General features: G+C 37.2%; 2 protein-coding genes across 3 annotated transcripts in view; one reads left to right on the plus strand and one right to left on the minus strand.

The window, feature by feature from the left end:
* plrg1 (pleiotropic regulator 1) overlaps positions 1-22,091 on the minus strand; it is a 90,654-nt gene that overhangs the window by 23,461 nt on the left and 45,102 nt on the right. For both annotated transcript variants that reach the window (XM_059964799.1, XM_059964798.1), the window contains 5 exons: positions 15,478-15,627; positions 15,276-15,377; positions 14,386-14,488; positions 6,263-6,371; positions 5,949-6,088 (listed from right to left, as the gene is read on the minus strand). In XM_059964799.1, coding sequence (XP_059820782.1) covers positions 5,949-6,088; positions 6,263-6,371; positions 14,386-14,488; positions 15,276-15,377; positions 15,478-15,627 — 604 coding nt within the window. The remainder of the gene's footprint in view (positions 1-5,948; positions 6,089-6,262; positions 6,372-14,385; positions 14,489-15,275; positions 15,378-15,477; positions 15,628-22,091) is intronic.
* fgb (fibrinogen beta chain) overlaps positions 6,383-22,091 on the plus strand; it is a 142,332-nt gene continuing 126,623 nt past the window's right edge. The window contains exons 1-2 of the mRNA XM_059964804.1: positions 6,383-7,867; positions 8,419-8,486. The gene's annotated coding sequence lies outside the window, so the exon portion shown is untranslated. The remainder of the gene's footprint in view (positions 7,868-8,418; positions 8,487-22,091) is intronic.

Here is a 22,091-nt window from a genome sequence, read left to right on the forward strand (position 1 = left end):
TTAAATAGACATAGCTTTAAATTAATACAGACAGTGGAAAAAATCTACTCAAGTTAATTTTACGGTGCAGGTAATCAGCAATTTCTATATACAGGCAACCACTGGGTTGCACGAAGGTTGGTTTCCTGATTGTTGTCTGTAAGCAAATTATTCTGTATTATCAGAAACATATGTTTATCCATAACTGTATCATTCTGGAAACACTTAATATTTCTTTAATTTCACTGCATATTCACCTTAATACTAAACTGATAAGACTACTTTATTAGTGTACTGCCCTAAGCAGTGAGCTTAACACCTTCTCAAAAATCATTGACGACTTAAAGCCTTTAAGATCCAGTTGGTGCCATTGCTCATGTTTCTCTCTTGGGAGTGGGACGTCCTGTCCACAAGTGTCTGAGGTCAGCTTTCTGAACATGAAATGCCCCTGGATAGCAGCAGCAAATTCAAGAGGATCAGATAAGCTGCTGATAGTCGAAAACATATCATATTGTCAGTGACCAGGGAAGTAAAGGTGTTCATAATGAGGTCCCATCCAAGGTCCAGACTGCACTTCATAGGAGGGAGATCCAGTACAAGATCAAAATTCTGTAGACCTCGGGCCAGATCTTCAGATGGGAAATGTTGCATGATTGCTGGATGCAATCTTAGAAGTCAGATTAGACTGTGCCAACATGTTTTGTGCTGTGTTCAGCATGTTGACTGCTCCTTCTGCACTAGAAAGCGATTTAAGACCATCATCAATATAAACATGTCCCTATGTGCCTCTGTGCTTCAGTACCGAATACATTCTCTCCCTCGCTGTCTTCTTATTGTCACAGCTGGTGAGGGCCAGCCACCAAATACATGAAGTCCCATGTGGTATTCCACAATCCCCTTGCCCAGTTGATGATCAAAAAAACCACAAGAATCTGAGGTAGTCTCAATGATCCTGTCTCACTCAGAAATTGGGGAACATTTATTCAGTGTTTGCTATCACTGCGATGGACTCAGTTCTGAAGCACATGAGGACTCTGAGCAGACCGCTATTAAGGTCTGGCGCCACAAGGGCACGTCATTCAGAAAAATGGTTTTGACATTTCTTATTTGTGCAGGTTTTTGGGGGAGGGAAACACCAATGTTGGGCAAATACCACTTTTCTTTGTAAAATCTTGTGGAGGAGCTGGTTCAGCATGAATGTTCTTGAAGAATCTCCCAATGAAAGAATTTTTTTCTTTCATTTAGGGTTTCCTTCTGACTAAGGGACATGAGACATGCTCTGTCGTTAGGTAGGAGTTGTTGTGGAGAACAGCTGTGTGATTCCAAGATGGTGGCGCGATGCAGTTTGCAGCAACCACTCCAGAGCTGATTATCTGTTTTTTGTGAAGTGGGGTGCCGTGCGCAATCATAATCGATTGAAAACGGATGTGCGAGCACGTATGAACATCAGGAAATCTCCAGAAAGACCTTCTTCATTGCTGCTGCTGTGAGGTCCGGGACTCTGCTGGGAAGAACAGGCCCCAGTTCTCAGGGTCGCATTGCCGATGGCGGGGCTGTCTTAATACGCTCAGCAGAGGATGGTGCTCGGAGCAGCTGTGCCGGAGGGGATGGTTGTTGGCTCGGAGGTTCAACTGACTCGGAGTTTGCTGCGGTCAGGTCACTTTTGGCGAGGCTGAATCGGGCGGCGCCATGGAAGTCCATAGCGGGGGTATTCCCTCCTGCCGCCAGCGTGGGATGGCGAGTCTGTCAGGACCCTCAGGACTTGTGGAAACTGTGTGGTGATTTCTTTTGAACTTACAGTCCTTTAACATCTTTGGACTATTTTTACTGTGCTCATGGTCTGTTTTTTTAATCAATTATGCTATTGTTTGCACTGTTGTAACTATGTGGTTTTGTGCAGGTCTTGTGGCTTTAGTTTTTGGTCTTGTTTGTCTGGTGGAATTGGAGCTCCTTTCTGGGAAACGCGCTAAGACGGTAGCGCGATATTAATACGCAGCAGTCTCTCCAGACTCTGAATTGGGGATTGCCAAACGTTATGTGGATTTTCTGGTTTAGTCTGTTTTGTCGTATGCTTTTGTGATATCTTTCTGGAGGAACATTGTCTCATTTTTTAACTGTATTGCATTTGTGGTTTCTAAATGACAATAAACTAAATCTGAATTCAAAGGAAGATCTCAACTTCAATGGAAGGGGCCAGCTTATAATCATGCTGTAAGTGACAGAAGATCAACTTGCCTAAATCTGGTAGAGCAAAAGTATATCATGGTATTTGGTTTGCTTACCTACAAGCTACACTTACATACAATGCCAGAAAGTATATTGTGCCGAAGAGGGGCGTTGCCAAGTATGGAAGTGCTTTTGAGGGGCATTGGCAAGTATGGAAGCGTTTCAGGGCTAAGAATGGTTGGGAAACACTGCTCTAGAGTCATCTGATGGTATATGGTTGAAATATATTGATTGCTTCTTTAGAAAGTGTGGCCAATCTGCAAGTGTTTTTCTGAATCCTCTGCAATTCCTTAAGGAGTCAGATTTCTTATGGATAGGGCATCATCTATTGGAGAGTTTTCTACAAACCCCATTTCCAGAAAAGTTGGGATATTTTCCAAAATGCAATAAAAACAAAAATCGGTGATGTTAATTCATGTGAACCTTTATTTAACTGACAAAAGTACAAAGAAAGGATTTTCAATAGTTTTACTGACCAACTTAATTGTATTTTGTAAATATACACAAATTTAGAATTTGATGGCTGCAACACACTCATCAAAAGTTGGGACAGAGGCATGTTTCCCATTGTGTTACATCACTTTTCCTTTTAATAACACTTTTTAATCGTTTTGGAACTGAGGATACTAATTGTAGTAGATTTGCCGTTGGAAATTTTGTCCATTCTTGCTTGATATAAGACTTCAGCTGCTCAACAGTCCGTTGTCTCCGTTGTCTGATTCTCCTCTTCATGATGCGCCATGCATTTTCAATAGGAGATAGATCTGGACTGACAGCAGGCCAGTCAAGCACACGCACTCTGAGTCTACAAAGCCACGCTGTTGTAGCCCGTGCAGAATGTGGTCTGGCATTGACCTGCTGAAATAAGCATGGATGTCCCGGGAAGAGACATCACCTTAATGGCAACATATGTCTCTCTAAAATCCTTACATACACCTCAGAGTCAATGGTACCTTCACATACATGCAACTCACCCATGCCGTGGGCACTGATGCACCCCCATACCATCACAGATGCAGGCTTTTGCACCTTTTGCTGATAACAATCAGGATAGTTGTTTTCATCTTTGGCACGGAGAACTCGACGCCCATTTTTTCCGAAAACTAGCTGAAATGTGGACTCAGCCGATCACAGCACATGGTTCCACAGTCTTTCAGTCCATCTGAGATGAGCTCGGGCCCAGAAAACTCACTGGCGTTTCTGCATAGAGTTGATGTATGGCTTCCTCCTCGCGTAATACAGTTTCAAGTTCCATTTCTGGATGCAGCGACGGACTGTGTTAAGTGACAATGGTTTTCCAAAGTACTCCCGAGCCCAGGTGGCTTTGTCATAGTAGCATGATGGTTTCTTAGGCAGTGCTGCCTGAGGGTTCAAAGATCACACGCATTCAACAGTGGTTTCCGACCTTGCCCTTTACGCACTGAGATGTCTCTGAATTCTCTGAATCTTTTCACAATATTATGTACTGTAGATGTTGAAAGACCTAAATTCTCTGTAATCTTGCATTGGGAAATGTTCCTTTTGAACTGACTAACAATTCTCTCACAAATTTTGGCACAAAGGGGTGAGCCATGACCCATCCTTGCTTGCAAAGACTGAGCCTTGATGGACGCTTCTTTTATACCCAGTCATGATACCTCACCTGCTACCAATTAGCCTGATTAATGTGGAGTCTTCCAAACCGGAGTTACTTGAATATTCTGTGCACTTTTCAATCTTATTTTAACTCTGTCCCAACTTTTGTTGAGTGTGTTGCAGCTATCAAATTCTAAATTTGTGTATATTTACAAAATACAATTAAGTTGGTCAGTAAAACTATTGAAAATCTTTTCTTTGTACTTTTGTCAGTTAAATAAAGGTTCACATGAATTAACATATCACAGATTTTTGTTTTTATTGCATTTTGGACAATATCCCAACTTTTCTGGAAATGGGGTTTGTACTTCAGTTATGTTGACTGTGATAGGGGTTCTGGTTTCCCATATTTTTGCTGCAGACCTCTCTTTGAATGACGTTACCAGAAGTTGAGAGCATAAAACTAGCAACATTTCACATTTCTGCTTGGTGACAGACGAATTCACCAGGAATGAAAATGGCGGATAGTTGGCACGATGCTTTGTTTTCTACTTGACTATTTCTCTACTACAGGGTTTATTCTTCTTGCTGTCAGTCCGAGTACGTAATCATTGCTTTTTGTGACTTGTAGTTGAGAGGGAGGTCTGGAAAATTACCAAGTCTACTGATGAGAGATTCTTTGACTGCCTCTGGACAGCCATAGCATTTGTTCAGTCTCCAGCTAAACACCTTCTTAAAAAACACCCAAGACAGAAGCTTTCTTCAGGGTTTTTAATGAGATCTTACTAGTGAAACTGCAGCAAATAAGTACAATACAGAATGTTGCATAGCTGAATATACTGAATAAAACTGTAGATTATTCTTGCTATCAGTGTTAACCAAAGTAATACACATATGGAACACTCCATTACCATGCTGTGTAGAGAACTTGTGGTGCAACGATAACAATAATAAACATAGAACTCCCTTCAAAATATATTTACAATGTTTACTGTTATTAACAAAACTTAAAACCTACAGAATTTGCTATTCCGAGGGCAAATAAATGATAAATTGAATCCAAATGAACAGTGCAGGAAATGATAAAATACAGCTTACACACAGGAAGCGATGTTCATACAAATTGAGCGGCCCCGCTAGGTAAACCTGTACATCTCCTCGTTAATGAGATACATAATCAGTTGATCACGTGGCAACAACCCAATGCATAAAAGCATGCAGACATTATTAGTCAGACCAAACATTAGAACGTGGAAAAAAATCTGATCTTAGTGCTTTTGACTGTGGAATGATTGATGCCATACAGGCTGGTTGGAGTATCTCAGAAACCATTGATCTCCTGAAATTTTCACGCACAACATTCTCTAGGGTTTACAGAGAATGGTGCAAAACCAGAAACCATTTGGTGAGTGGCAGTAGGTGAAAATACCTTGTAATAAGCTCTCATTCAGGCTGACAAGAAGGTATGCAGAATAGCACCTCTGAACACACATGTCAAACCTTGAAGTGGATACAGCAGAAGACCTCACTGAGTGTATATTGTATCCAGTCATTAGTGAAAACCACAAAATATATTATTACTATCCTGAAAAGTGCTTTAAAAAGTGTACAAGAGAACTTGAGTAAAGCTAGATTCCCTTAAGTCAGGTCATTTGTCACCATGGGAGCTCCTGTAATTGATCACCATTACACATTTCACAAGATTATTTTGTGCACTTTACCACACTATCGAGGTTTAATTTATAGAGATCTAGTGAGGTGTCATATTATAGAACACAGACACAGGTCCTTTAACCCATGGAGTCTCTACTAATCATCAACCACCCATTACACTAATCCAACATTAATCCCAAATTTTCATTTTCACCAGATTTGGCCATTCATCTAGACTAGGTGTAATTAACCCAACAACTCATAAATCTTTGGGATGTGCAAGGACACCAGAGCACCCAAACTAAATCCAAAAGGTGCCATGAAGAATACGCAAACACCACAGACATAGTAATCAAAGTCAGCATTGAAACCGTGCCTCTGGGACTGTGAGGTAGCAGTATTACCAAATGCATCACTGCCACTCTGAAGTTTAATTAATCCTGCCCTAATATGGGCAAAAAATGTGGTTTTGGCCTAAAGAAGATAATTCCCTTTTTTTTGATACTATGGCTTACCTCCAGATACTAACACGCCATCTGAGTTGACAGCAAGTGTGTTGATAATAGCATTGTGACCGGGTAGATTCTGAATAAAAATACCATCTGGACACTTCCACTGCTTTATATTATCTGGAGAACCAGAAGCAAAGGTATACCTATAATAAAATAAATACATTGATCACATAACACATGGTTGATAAACTTTGTGAATAAATAAAACAAAGTAAAATTCACAATGCCCAATTTTAACCAAAGTAACCACCTCATTAATTGTTCAATCAGACCAAAAATATTAACACATTATAGAAACAATATAGAATAAGACGTACTGTCTTGGATGGAGAATGAGAGAACGAACAGACTTCTTATGATTGGTTAAAGTGACTCTAGTTTTCCCTGCTACCAAATCCCACAGTCGTATAGTTGTGTCGTGGCTTCCTACAAGAAATAAACAGATTTACTCAAGCATTCAGTTTACACAATTTCATTAACAATTAAGCAGTTAAGGGTCAGTGCTAATGCAGCAGTTATTGATGTAAGATATGCTATTAGGTTAATTGATTTTTTTGTGATTTATTTTTTTATTGAAGTTCATCAAGCAAACATTTCCATGAGATGTATTTCAGACATTGTACATATATATCAAATAATCATATATATCACAAAATCTCTACAAAGTAAGAATGGAAAGAAAAAAAAGCAAAAGGAAAGAACTATGTACAAATAGGGAGTGATCTTTTTTTTTACAACAGATTCATTGATTTGTGGGAATAAAATCAGGCCTATGAGGCATTATGTAGTTAAACCATTTTTCCCAGTATGAATCAAATTGTTCCAGCTTATGATTAACAGATGCTGTTATCTTCTCCATTTTGTAAATGTCCATTGTAATTTCCATCCATGTACTTAAAGTTAGGCTCTTCTGTGATAACCATTTCCTAGCAAGAGTCTTTTTACCAACCACCAACAATATATTCATAAATATTTATCTTTTTTCAACCATTCTTGAGGTATATATCCATAATATATGGTCTTACTCTCCAAGGGCATTTCACATTTAAAGGTGTCTTGTAGGGCATTGAGTATCCCCCTCCAATAGTTTTTGATAACAGGGAAGTCCCAAAAAATGATAATGATTTGCATTTTGATTTCCACAATTTCTCCAGCAAACAGGAAGGTTACTATCATGATGGGATTTCTGAGAGGGTGTAATAAAATACCTTATCAAGTTTTTCCATCCAAACTCCCTCCATTTCTGTGAACTGGTATACTTCCATTGATATCTCCATATTATTGTCCATTCTTCCTCAGATATAATTATCCCTCCTTCTTTCTCCCAGTTTGTTTTAATGTATGAAATCGAATGTGTTTTAAGATTTGACAACCCCTTATACATGCTTGAAATGATTCTACTACCATTATCTGAATTATATGCTTTTCTAAAGAGCTCTATCAAGCATGTATTTGCCTTAGTTAATTTTTAAGTGTCTTATTAACATATTGTCGCATCTGTAAATACCGATAAAAATCTTGTTTTTCTAATAAGTGTTTCTCTTCAAGCATTTCAAAACTGAACAGTGTTCCTTCTTTCATTATGTTGCAAAGAACTGTTATTCCTTTAGCTGTCCAGTCCTTAAATCTAGCATCCAATTTATTTGGGGTAAAATTCCAGTCATATGCACACCATTTAAGAATTGCAATATCTCCCTCTAGATTATATTCTTTTACAGTAGTTTTCTATATTTTAAGAGTCAATTTCACCCATGGGTTATCAATAGCATTTATGTACCTTTGCAGGTTGTCATCAGCCAAAATTCCTTGTATGGGGATGGGAAATACCTGCTCCTCAATGTTTTTCCATTGAGTGTCCATTGGGATGCACCAACGTATCACAACTCTCAACTGTGCTGCAAAATAATAATCTCTAAGAGAAGGTAAGCCCCATCCCCCCTTTTCCTTTGCTAATTGCAAAGTTTTGAGACGAATTCTAGGCCTTTTACTCTTGTTCCATTCATTGAATTGATTTTGATTAATCTCTATTGGTAGGGTCTGAAAGAGATATAACAGTCTGGGCAGTATATTCATTTTAACAGACAATCCTTGAACTGAGACTGAAAAAAAGGAATCAGGTTCCATCTTGCCACATCTTCCTTAATTTTTTTATATAAAGGCTGATAATTACATTCTGATAATTTTGCCAAATCTTCTGGCATAATGATGCCCAAATATTTGAAAGACTCTGTGTGCCATGCCCAGGGGTATCGATTTTCTATTTCTCTTGGTGGACTATAGTAATTTGAAAGTAATTGGGTTTTATATATGTTGATCTTTTATCCTGATAATTGACCATATTGTTCAAAGGATTGCATCAATTTAGGCAAAGAGTATGTTGGTTGCCCCAGATGGATCAAAATGTCATCCGCATAACAAGCCAATTTATGCTCTGTCCCTTTAATAGTAATTCCCAATACCTTCATTTTGTCAGATGTATTGAGCTAATGGTTCCAGATATAACGCGAAGAGTAGCGGTGACCATGCACAACCCTTTCTCGGGTAAGACTATTTGATAAATATCCATTGATTTTAATCCTAGCAGTAGGATTGTCATATAGTGTCTGTATAGTTTTAATAATTGCATCTTGGAAACGAAATCCATGTACAACTCTGTAAAGGAAATTCCAATTAACCGAATCAAATGCTTTTTCAGCGTCCATGCTTATCACTATTACTTCGATTTTATTTTTTTGTATATGATCCATAATGTGAAGTGTCCTTCGTATATTGTTTTGTGTCTGGCACTGTATAAAACCTGTCTGATCATTATGTATCAGTATGGGTAGAAACTCTTCTAATCGTTTGACCATGATGGAGGTAAATAACCTATAATCTACATTAAGAACGGATATTGGTCTAAATGACCCGTATTCCATTTTATCCTTGCCTTCTTTCGGTATAGCTGAGATGATCGCTTCCTTCCAACTGGGTGGCATTTGTGCCTTTTTTTAGAGCCCAGTTCAATGTGGGGAGTAAAATAGGAATTAATTCATTTTTAAATTCTTTGTACCACTCTGCCGTATACCCATCTGATCCTGGTGACTTGCTTAATTTAAGCCTATTAACTGCAGATTTTAATTCAACAGTTATGCCAGCAGTCATCGTACTATTTTGTTCTTCGCTTAAAGTGGGTAACTCTAGAGAATTCAAGAAGGTGTCAATTTGGGTTATGCTTCCCCCTGGAACTTCGCAATATAGAGTTTTGTAAAACACTTTTCAAAAGCTTCTTGAATTTCACTTAGCTTATTTCTTATCATTTTCGTTCTTGGGTCCCTAATTCTATGAATTGTATTTTCTGCTAGCTTTTTTTTCAGTTTCCACGCCAGTATTTTCATAGATTTCGATCCACTTTCATAAAGTCTTTGTTTCAGAAACATTTAAGTTTTTTTTGATTTCTTGCGTAGCCAAATTATTTATTTCATTCCTTATTCTTTTAATTTCCCCTAATGTATCCTGTGCCAAATTCAATTTGTTTTTTCTCTAGTTCCTTCAGCCTATTTTGTAATTTCTCTAATGTTTTATTCCTTATATGAAGATATCGCTATAATTTTCCCTCTTAAACCTCCTTCAGAGTATCCCATAAAATGGGAGGTGAAACCTCTCCATTATCATTAAATTCTAAGTAGACACCAATTTCTTTTTTAATTTGTTCCTTAAAATATGGATCATTGAGTAGACTTGAATTCAGTTTCCAAATAGTATTCTTTGGTTGCAGGTAAAAATCAACAGATAAATATATAGGTGCACGGTCACTTACGTCTATTGTCCCAATTCCACAGGTTTTTATTTTGGCTTTGTCTTTTCCAAATCTTATGTGTTATGATCCCAGCCCCCTCCTTTGTGAGAATCGCAAGAGCACCTGTTGAAAGGGGGGGGGGGGGGGGGGTCAGTAGACCCAGGAAGTGAGAGAGAGAGAAACGTGCCAAATTGCACGTCCCACCCGGGATACAGAATAAGACGACAGCGACTACTGTCTCACGGAGACCACGTGAAAAGCCCTCGGGCAAGGTGGGCTGGTTGAGAGAGAGATTGCATCATCCCAACCTGATTGACACCTGCGACCCCGTGAGGAAGTATAAAGGAGAGTCTCAGGGGGACAGCCCCCTCAGACGCACCAAGAATTCACGAGAGAGTGTTCCCGCAGCAGCGGGAAGCCATTCTGAAGGAAGCCACGTGCGTTAGATTCCGGGATTGGAATTTGTGGCTGGAATCACAGAAAGCCGCTTTTAACTAACATCGGGGAGAGGAAACCAACGCTCCCCCGATTTCACGGAAGCTTCATCAAGACTCGGCAAGTTCTTTCTCTTCTCCCCCAATCTCTCTCTCTCTCTCGGTCACCCCACATGAAACCCAGCGATTTTCAAAGGGCTGAGGCCTGCAGACTTTCTGAGTGACTTTTATATTTCCAACGGACAATCTATTAACCCCTAGACAACAGCAGAGCTCACTTCTTAATGATGATTATTACTATACCCGCGCTTTAGATTGAGTGTTGACGATGTGCACTATCTGAATGTATGTATTAACCTTACTTTTGTGTCCCTTTATAAATAAAAACGTTTGAAAATAGTGACATCAGACTTCAACGGACCTCTCTATCTTTGCTGGTAAGTTCTCCAGTTACGGGATTCGTAACATATGAAATAGTCCATTCTTGTATATACAGAATGGGGAGCAGAATAATGAGTGTAATCCCTTCTGTCAGGGAAAAGGTCCCTCTATGTATCAATTAAACCAACATCCTCAAAAAGTGTATTAACTTTCTTATGTAAAGATTTTGTTTCATAGGTTTTTCTATTGGAAGAGTCTAAGTTTGGTTGTAATTGTAAATTTAAGTCTCCCCCGCATATCAGGGGACCTTCTGTTTCCGTTACCATAATATCAGTAATTTTCTGAAAGAAACCAGTATCACTTCCCGGGGGTGCGTATATATTCAATTAGAGTAACTGAATTGCCTTCTATATTCCCCCTTACCAGAATATATCTGCCCTCTTTATCTCCCATTTCGAATACTTTTTCAAAATTTAGCTTACTTGAGATAAGAATAGAAACTCCTCTCCTATGTCCTGATTTATATGAGGAGAAAATAGTTTACAATTGTAAACAATATATATTAATGATTTAGATGAGGGAATTAAATGCAGCATCTCCAAGTTTGCGGATGACATGAAGCTGGGCAGTGGTGTTAGCTGTGAGGAGGATGCTAAGAGGATGCAGGGTGCCTTGGATAGTTTAGGTGAGTGGGCAAATTCATGGCAGATGCAATTTAATGTGGATAAATGTGAGGTTATCCACTTTGGTTGCAAGAACAGGAAAACAGATTACTATCTGAACAGTGGCCAATTAGGAAAAGGGGAGATGCAACAAGACCTGGGTGTCATTGTACACTAGTCATTGAAGGTGGGCATGCAGGTACAGCAGGCGGTGAAAAAGGCAAATGGTATGTTGGCATTCATTGCAAAAGGATTTGAATACAGGTGCAGGGAGGTTCAACTGCAGTTGTACAAGGCCTTGGTGAGACCGCACCTAGAATATTGTGTGCAGTTTTGGTCCCCTAATCTGAGGAAAGACATTCTTGCCATAGAGGGAGTACAGAGAAGATTCACCAGATTGATTCCTGGGATGGCAGGACTTTCATATGAAGAAAGACTGGATCGACTATGCTTATACTCACTGGAATTTAGAAGACTGAGGGAGGATCTTATTGAAACGTATAAAATTCTGAAGGGATTGGACAGGCTAGATGCAGGAAGATTGTTTCCGATGTTGGGGAAAGCCCAGAATGAGGGGTCACAGTTTAAGGATAAAGGGGAAGCCTTTTAGGACCGAGATGAGGAAAAACTTCTTCACACAGAGTGATGAATCTGTGGAATTCTCAGCCACAGGAAACAGTTGAGGCCAGTTCATTGGCTATAGTTAAAAGGAAGTTAGATATGGTCCTTATGGCTAACGGGATCAGGGGGTATGGAGAGAAAGCCGAATGGCCTACTCCTGCACCTATTTTCTATGTTTCTATGAAAAACAGATTAGTGAAGCTCATTCTCTTTAGTTTTTTATGCTCATTATCACTTAAATGAGTTTCCTGTAAATATACTACATGGGCTTGTTCTTTTTTCTTTTTGGATAAAATTCTCTTACGTTTGTTTGGATTTAATAGCCCATTGACATTAAAAGAAATGAATTTTATCTTGTCCTTAGCCATCTGTATTTATCTGTCACTGTATCATTGAAATTAGAATAAAATGTAATCGATCAAATAAGAACCAAGAAATGCAAATAATAACAAAAATGGCAACGAAAGTGTGATTCCCAAGACTGAGGTCTCTAGTAGATGACTCTGCATTGAGCTAGAGGAAATGTCTAGCTGTGGGGGATAACCCTTCCTACTTGTGAGTTGAAGGCCCCCATTGCAGTATTCATAAAAGTCTGAACAAATCCATTACACAAAAGAGATCTCCCTGTGTACTCCTCCTATACACACACACACACACACACATACATATATATTCTCATTTTGGTGGGGAAAATGGAGTAAGTGAGTGAATAAAGAATAACAACTAAGTAATATAAAATCCACATTATAATAAGTATTTCTCTAGATAGGTATATCAACGTGTACTTTTGCTTCCGTTTAGCTTCTCTACATTTTTAAAGTTAGCCAAACCTTATGGCTCTTCTGAAGGGGATGAGGACTGTCTTTGGGAAACTCCTGGTCTCTTCCTGATATATTTCTCTTGGCCTCCTCCCATCTCCTGCCTATTAATTTTCTCACTATTTCCCAAGCGGAGCGGGATAATTCCTCAGCCAGGCTTTCCTTCGTTTTGGTCATGCTGACGGGTAACCCTGTCGCCTCTTCCACTGTTTGGTACAACTGCGTCCCGTTATCATAAAACACTCCAAGTTTAGCAGGGTACGGAGTTTGAAATCTAATCATTTTTTTGCTTTAGTACTCGCTTTACCTCTTTGTATTCTTTGCGTTTCTGCAGGGCTGCGGGGATGAAATCTTGGTCGAAATATATTAATTTATCGTCGAAAAACACTCTCTTCTTACCCCAGGCCCTTTGTAGAATCTCTGCCTTGGTGCTGTACCGAAGGAATTTAATTATTATCGAGTGTGGCTTTCTATCTTGAGTAGGTTTTGGGACTAATGCGCGATGGGGTCTTTCAACTTCCAGCTTCGTAGCCGAGGGAAGATCCAGCACGTCCCGCAGTAACTTTCCGACAAACTCCGTCATAAATGAGCCCTCTGCTCCTTCGGGAACGTTGTAGATTCTGATATTTTTCTGCCGTGATCTTCCCTCCAGGTCAAGCAGCTTACCTTCTTGGTGATGTAATCTTTTTATTGTCTTACTCAGTATCCGTTCCACATTTTGAACGCGATCTTCCACCTTCTCAATTCGAGTCTCTTCCTGATATATTTCTCTCGGCCTCCTCCCGTCTCCTGCCTTCTTGATTCTTGCACTATTTCCCAAGTGGAGCGGGATAATTCCTCAGCCAGGCTTTCCTTCGTTTTGGTCATGCTGACAGGCAACCCTCTGGCCTTCATGTCTGTAGTCGCCTCTTCCACTGTCTGGTACAACTGCGTCCCATTGTCATAAAACACTCGAAGTTTAGAAGTGTATGGAGTTTGAAATCTAATTTTATTTTGCTTTAGTACTGCTTTACCGGAGTATTCTTTGCGTTTCTGGAGGACCGCAGGGGGGGGTAATCTTGGTTGAAATATATTAATTTATCCTCTAAAAACACTCTCTTTTTACTCCAGGCCCTCTGTAGAATCTCCGCCTTGGTGCTGTACCGAAGGAACTTAATTATTACTGAGCATGGCTTTCTATGCTGGGTAGGTTTCGGGACTAATGCGCGGATAGGTTCTTTCGACTTCCAGCTTCATAGCCGGGGGAAGATCCAGCACGTCCTGCAGTAACTTTCCAACAAACTCCGTCATAGACGAGCCCTCCACTCCTTCAGAAACGCTGTAGATTCCGATATTTTTCCGCCGTGATCTTCCCTCCAGGTCAAGCAGCTTACCTTCTTGGTGATTTAATATTTTTATTGTCTTACTCAGTATCCGTTCCACATTTTGAACGCGATCTTCCACCTTCTCAATTCGAGTCTCTGCCACCGCTACTTTTTGATTGACGCTGGTGAGCTCTGACTTAATATCACGGAGCTGCTGCTTTATATCTTTCTGGACCTCCATTATTTCTTTCAGGATTTCAAAGATATTTGCCGCTTCACCCGAATGAGGCCCAGCGTCTGCCTCACTGGCCTCAGAAGATGTGCAGAAGATGCCTCAGAAGATGTGCAGGGAGTTGAGACTGATGGGATTATTCTGCTAGGAACTGGCATAAACCTACTTCATTACAAGAATATATTTAAAATTCACATACAGTGCCATTACCTGTAATAATTTGTGGTTCTCCAGCCTGGCACTTCACAGTTGCTACTGTATTTGTGTGCCCTGTTAACGTGTGTACATTTGCTTTTGTTCGAATGTCCCACACCTGCACAAAAAATACCAGTATAAGAACGTGCTGATTTTGAAGGGCATTGTAACGATATTTATTGTTTGGCCAAAGCTATAAATCAGATTGCTGCTGCCTTGCTCATCATTCATAAAGGAAACATTGAATATCATCTTGAAGAATTCCTTGGTTTTAAATCTGACTAAATGTGTAAAGTCAATAATATATTACAATAAAGTTGGAAACAATGAAATTGAAGACTAGATTAATAGGAATATACAGTGGAAGCTTCATTGCCCAATTCCATTTTTGGTACCATTGAGATTTGGTGCTGGGCTGGCAGCTTTTCTGAACTATTTATCTTATTTGGTCCAATCCACCAAATGCCTTTGATTTAGGAAAAAATTTTCATACAAAGGTGTAATATTGTAAATTCTCCCACAAACCCATTTTGTTTAACAAGTGCAGGAAACAGGGTCCCAGAAAGTAGAATACAGTACCAGTGAGCCAGGTTCAATTCCTGCCACTGTCTGTATGATCATTCTCCCCATGACCGTATGAATTCTCTTCGGGTGCTCTGGTTTCCTCCCACTATCCAAAGATGTACGAGCTAGTAGGTTAATTGGTCATTGTAAATCGTCCCATGATTAGACTATGATTAAATCTAGGGATTGCTGAGTAACGCAGCTGGAAGGGCCTATTCTGCACTGTATCTCAATAAATAAATAAATGTAGTTTCATTTCGATAAATGCTAATAAGATAGATTGGACAAACATGATTAATAATCCACTACACAGAGGTGTGGACTTTTAGAAAACAACTTACCCTTGCTGTTGAATCTCTGCCGCATGTTATCAAGACATCAATAGTAGGATGCAAATCAAGCCCGTACACTGCACTTAAATGACCGTGGTAATGACGAATAACCTGAATAAGCAGCAAAAGAATGTTCAAATATTCAGGAATTAATACAATAGGCATTCAGTATTAACAGTTAAATTCAAACTGAAAACTGCAGCATTTTTACCTTGTTATATTCCAGATCCCAGCATTTCACTTGCTTATCTTCTCCACAGGAAAAAAGATATGGGCTGCGTGAACTGACTGCCACTCCACGTACAGTGCTGATGTGCCCAGTCAAGGACAGCTTCAATTTACCACTAGCTAGATCCCAGATCTAAGCAACAAAAACACTATTATTTTTCTTACTATAAAATAAAGCAACTTTATATAAGTCAGCCATGGTCCCTGATAATACCTGAATCTATATCTTGTAAAAAAAACATGACAAACTCCAGAACAGTCTTGTTTGTTCTGCAATTTAATCTAATGAGGTAAAATTAGGGAAACATACCCTCTCATTACAAAATTACAATTTCAGCTACAAAAGTTGTGGGAATAACTCAAAATAAATTGAGTTAATTTGGAGAAAATTTGAAATAAAATTGCTGGGAACATGACTAGGGATGCCTTGACCCATACTTGTCCCTAATCAGACCACGCACCCAAAATAATAATAAATCCTATCCTTAAGAATCCTCTTCATTAGTTTCCGCTACCATTGATATGACACTCACCTGTATTTAGTTATCTGGATTATCCCCAATCCTCTTATTGATCAAAAGAGTATCATTACTCATCAGTCCTCCAGGGTCTCAATTGTGGCTAGAGGATGTAAAAGGTCAAAATCTCATCTCTTGCCTCTCTCAGTAACCTATGGTGCATTCCATCAGGCTCTGGGGACATTTATTTCAAAGTTATTTAAAATGACCTAACACTACTCCTTTCTTAATTTTGAAATGCCCTGGCATTTTAACACACTCCATGTCCTCCTACTTACTAAATACTGGTACAATTTACAATCTCATCTACATCCTCTGCCTCTAAGCACATGTTGCCTTAATTTTTAAATGGTCCTACCCTTTCTTTAGCTGCCTACTTGCTCTTGATTTATGTGTATCTCTTCAATTCTGTTCGATAGGTACTTTTCATGACCCCTTCTAGCTTTCCCAAGTCCCTTCTGGAGTTTCCATCTGGCTCCTTTAGAGTCCTCAAGCACCCTACATATACTCCCTGCTTCTTCTTGACTAAATTAACTACCCCTTTCATCGTCCAAGGTCCCCATACCTTGCCTTTCCTCTAACTGGAACATACCTGACCTGTGCACATACCAGATGTGGATTTTCCCACATTTTAATACTTTCCTGCAAGATCCAATCATCCTTATTCATGGCTAAAGGAGCTCTGTTCACTGTTCACCCATGGACAGGCCAATCACCTGCCCAGACCCTAGAATAAGGGTCTGCTTTCTGGTTGGACTATCCATATACTTCATTAAGAAACCCTTTCGGACACACCGAAACCTTCTAAACCATCTAAACCTTCGGCACTGAGGAGTTCCCAGTCTACACTGTGGGAGTTGATGTCACCCACAAAGATAACCCTGTTGTTAATGCTCCCATCCATAATCTATCTGCATATCTGTTCCTCACTGTCCCTATAGCTATTTGAGGGGTATATAGTATAAAACCATCAGGGCAATGATATGTTCTTATTTTTTTTAAAAAACTTTTTTTATTGAGTTTTCAAATATTTACAGAAATAAAAGAAAATATATGAAAAAAATATATACCCTTCCCCCCTCCCCCCCTATCATCCCTATATAAAAAAAGAAAGAAAGAGTGCCTGGATATCAGAAGATCCCCACATGCTCCATGGAGTTCATAATAACTTTAGTATATATATTTATTTCTTTCCCCAAATAACCAATTATTTCATCTTCAGAGCACCTATATATTTAATCCTGTCTTTTGTAAATAAGGGCGCCAAATTTTCAAAAATGTTTCATATTTATCTCTTAAATTGTAAGTAATTTTTTCAAGTGGAATACAGCCATAAATTTCCTTCTTCCAATGATCTAGACTTAAGTAAGTATCCGATTTCCAAGTAACTGCAATAGCCTTTTTGGCTACCGCCAATGCAATTTTTATAAATTCTTTCTGATATTTATTCAATTTGGGTTTCGGTTTTATCCCTTCAATATCGCCTAGTAAGAATAATATTGGATTATGTGGAAGTTGTGTTCCAATAATTTGTTCCAATAAAACTCTTAAATTTGTTCAAAAAGGTTGAATTTTAGAACAAGACCAAGTAGAATGTAAAAAAGTACCGATTTCTTGGTTACATCGGAAACACTGATTGGATAAATTTGGGTTTAATTTATTTATTTTTTGTGGTGTAATATATAATTGATGTAAAAAATTATATTGCACTAATCTTAACCGGACATTTATTGTATTTGTCATACTATCAAGACATAGTCTTGATCAATTTGTTTCTTCAATTTTAATATTCCAGTCACTTTCCCATTTTTGTCTTGACTTATGGACTCCTTGTTTAATTGCCTGTTTTTGAATCAAGTTATACATACAAGAGATAAATTTTTTAATTTTTCCTTTTTGAATTAAAGTTTCTATTTCATTAGACATTGTTTGACCTAATTTTTCTCTTAAATAAGCTCTTAGTTGGAAGTAACAAAAAAGAGTGTTGTTTGATACTTTATATTTATTCTTTAATTGATCAAATGACATTAATATACCTTCTTCAAAACAATCTCCTATATATCTAATCCCTTTTTGAAACCAATTATATATATAAGTTGATTATCCATTGTCAAAGGAATAAGTCTATTTTGAATTAAAGATCTCTTTGCTAATAAAGATTTCTTTGTCTCATCATCAACATTCATCTTATTCCATAAGTCAATCAAATGTTTTAATATAGGAGATTCTTTCTTTTCCGATATCCATTTAGAATCCCATTTATATATAAAATCTTCTGGTGTATTTTCTCCTATTTTATCCAGTTCTATTCTAATCCATGCCAGTCTATCTTTCTCAAAAAAAGATGCAATACATCTAAGTTGATTTGCTTTGTAATAATTCTTAAAATTTGGAAGTTGTAACCCTCCTAGATCGAATTTCCATGTCAATTTTTCCAACAATATTCTTGACATCTTACCTTTCCAAAGAAACTTCCTCACATATTTGTTTAACTGTTGAAAAAACTTCTGAGGTAGTTGTATTGGTAGTGATTGAAATAAGTATTGTAGTCTAGGGAATATATTCATTTTTATGGTATTTACTCTACCTACTAATGTTATTGGTAATACCATCCATTTATCAAGATCTTCTTGAATTTTTTTCAGTAACAGTAAGTAATTTAATTTATATAAGTTCTTTATATCATTTATCAACTCTTATACCTAAATATTTTATACCATTTGTCAGCCATCTAAATTGAGTTATTAATCGACATTGACTATAATCTCCTTTAGTAAGAGGTAAAATTTCACTTTTATCCCAATTTATTTTATAACCTGATATTTTCCCATATTCTTCTAATCTATAGGATAATTTCGCAACGAGTGCAATGGGTGTGTTAAATAAAGCAGAACATCATCAGCAAATAAGTTAATCTTGTATTCTTCCTGATTAATTCTAAAACCCTTAATATCTGGGTCCATTCTAATTAATTCAGCTAATGGTTCTATCGCCAACACGAATAAAGCAGGTGATAATGGACAACCTTGCCAAGTTGACCTTGTTAGCTGAAATGGTGTTGAAATTTGACCATTTGTCACTACTTTAGCTTTGGGATTAGTATTTAAGGTTTTAATCCATTTTATAAAAGATACTCCTAATCCATATTTTTCCAATACTTTAAATAAAAAATCCCATTCCAATCTATCAAATGCTTCTTCTGCATCCAAAGCAACTGCCATACTCATTTCCTCCCTCTTTTGTGCCAAATGAATTATACTAAATTACATTATCTGCCGATTGATTTTAATAAATCCTGTTTGATCCATATGTACTAATTTTGGTAAGTATTTAGATAATCTGTTAGATAAGATTTTTGCTATTATTTTATAATCAGTGTTTAATAAAGAAATAGGTCTATATGATGCTGGCTTTAAAAGATCTCTATCTTTTTTTGGCAATACTACTAAAATAGCTGTCGAAAAAGATTCTGGAAGTTTATGCGTTCTTTCCGCTTGATGTATTAACTCCATAAAAGGAGGAATTAATAAATCTTTAAACTTCTTATAAAATTCAGGCGGAAAACCATCTTCTCCTGGAGATTTATTACTTTGAAGTGATCCTAAGGCTTCTTCGACCTCTTTCAATGTAAAAGGCATATCTAATCCCTTCTGTTCTTCCGTATTTAATTTGTGATAAAAACCTTTCTATCTTGACATTATCATTTTGTGATTCTGATTTATACAACTCAGAATAAAAATTCTTAAAAGTTTCATTAATTTCTAAAGGTTTATAAGTAGTTTTATTTACTCTTGTTCGAATTGCATTTATTGTTTTAGAAGTCTGGTCTGTTTTTAACTGCCATGCAAGGACCTTATGTGATCTTTCACCTAGTTCATAATATATCTGTTTAGTTTTCATAATTGTTTTTTTTGTTCGATATGTTTGGAGTGTATTATATTGTAACTTCTTATTAATAAGTTGTCTTCGTTTTTCTTCTGTCATATTTCTTTGAGATTTTTTTTCTAATTTTATAATCTTTTTCCAATTGATCTATTTCTATCATACATTCCTTCTTAATTTTAGAAGTATAACTTATTATCTGACCTCTCAAATATGCCTTCATTGCTTCCCCCAATATGAATTTATCATCAACTGAATGTGAATTTGTATCTAAAAAAAACTGAATCTGCTTTTTCATAAAATCACAAAAATCTTGACGTTTTAGTAAGATTGACTTAAATCTCCATCTATAAATTGATTCCTCTTGATCTGTCATTATCATTGTCATTATATTCTCCCTTTATATTCCACATTTTTCACTCTATCTTGAATATTCGTTGATAGTAGGAAAAAATCTATCCTTGAATATGTTTTATGTCTATTTGAATAAAATGAGTAATCTCTTTCTTTTGGATTAACTCTTCTCCATATATCAATCAAGTTTAAGTCTTTCATCAATGATAGAGTTAATTTTACTACTTTTGATTTTGTGACAACCTTTGTTGATCTATCTAAAACTGGATCTAGACAAGAGTTAAAATCTCCACCTATTAATATTTTGTCATGTGCGTTAGCCAAATTCAAAAAGAACTCTTGTATAAATTTTACATCATTTTCATTTTGGTGCATAAATATTCATAAGAGTCCATAGTTCTGAAAAAATTTGACAATGTATAATTACATATCTCCCCGCCGAATCAATTAATACATTTTGTATTTTAATTGGTAAATTTTTATTAACCAAAATTGCAACTCCTCTCGCCTTTGAATTAAATGAAGCTGCAATAACATTTCCAACCCAGTCTCTTTTTAATTTCTAATGTTCTTTGTCTGTTAAATGTGTTTCTTGTAAAAAAGCTATATCTGTTTTCATTTTTTTAATGTATGTTAAAATTCTTTTTCTTTTTACCGGTCCATTAAGCCCATTAACATTAAAACTTCAAAAATCCAGTAAATCAGTCATTATTTTTAATTATGTTACTCCAATCTATAATAATACCTAATCTTTCAACTTTCGTGGTATCTTGGGAAATCTTTTTAAAATTCTCCATGTTGCTATGTGTGTCCCCACCGATTATCCAGGCAGAAAGATAGAAGAAAAATAGAATATAAAGAAAAAAAACAAAATATCCCCCTACTAATGTTGTGAAAAATAAGGAACACAACATTACCCCCCTCTGTTGTATGGGTCATGGCAATCGCCATGATTACACACGTGTATCCCGCAGTAACCGATCCAAAGCTCCCCAGCCCCCCCGCAACATGGAAAAGTATATATATAAGAAGAAAAAAAATACTATTCTCAATTAGTATTTCTGAAATTTTGCTTTTCTCCCTTGTATCATCCTTAAATGTCCATCACTTCCATTCACTGTCTCTATCTTCATCTTTAATCCATTACGCTTGGAAGTCTCTATGTGTAATTAGCGAATAGATGGAAGTTTTTGTGCGAACTCCTCCACTTCTCCATAATCGGTAAAAAATCTTCTTTTTCCCTCCTCCAAAAAAATTATCAGCGTTGCTGGGTGACGCAATATAAATTTATAACCCTTTTCCCTTAAGACTTTTTTCGCTGGGTTAAATTCCTTCTTTCTCTTCAAAAGGTTATAACTTATATCAGGATAAAAAAGAACTAACTGCCTTCCCTGCTATCATCAATGGTTTCTCTTTTTGGCACATTGGGCAGCCGCCTTCAGGATCTTTTCTTTATCTTGGTATCTTAAGCATCTTATTAAAATTAATCGTGGATTTTGATCAGCTTGAGGTCTTGACCTTAAGGCTCTATGAGCCCTTTCAATCTCAATTAGAGTTTCTCCTTCCATTTCCAATTTTTCAGGGATCCATTTTTGAAAAAAAATTATTGGATCTTCTCCTTCTATATATTCTTTAAGTCCAACAATTTTAATATTGTTTCGTCTACTAAAATTTTCAAGCTTATCAATTTTTTCCATAAATTGTTTTCTTTCTGATGTCCAGTCAGTAGTATCATTTTCCATTTTATTCATTCTTTCAACTATGTCTTCCATTGTAGTTTCCAAATCTATAATTCTCTTTTCCATTTTTTCCTGTCTTTTTGTCATTTTATCAAGCATCATCT

This window comes from Hypanus sabinus, chromosome 3 (genome assembly GCF_030144855.1).
Source record: "Hypanus sabinus isolate sHypSab1 chromosome 3, sHypSab1.hap1, whole genome shotgun sequence".
Classification (NCBI taxonomy): domain Eukaryota; kingdom Metazoa; phylum Chordata; class Chondrichthyes; order Myliobatiformes; family Dasyatidae; genus Hypanus; species Hypanus sabinus.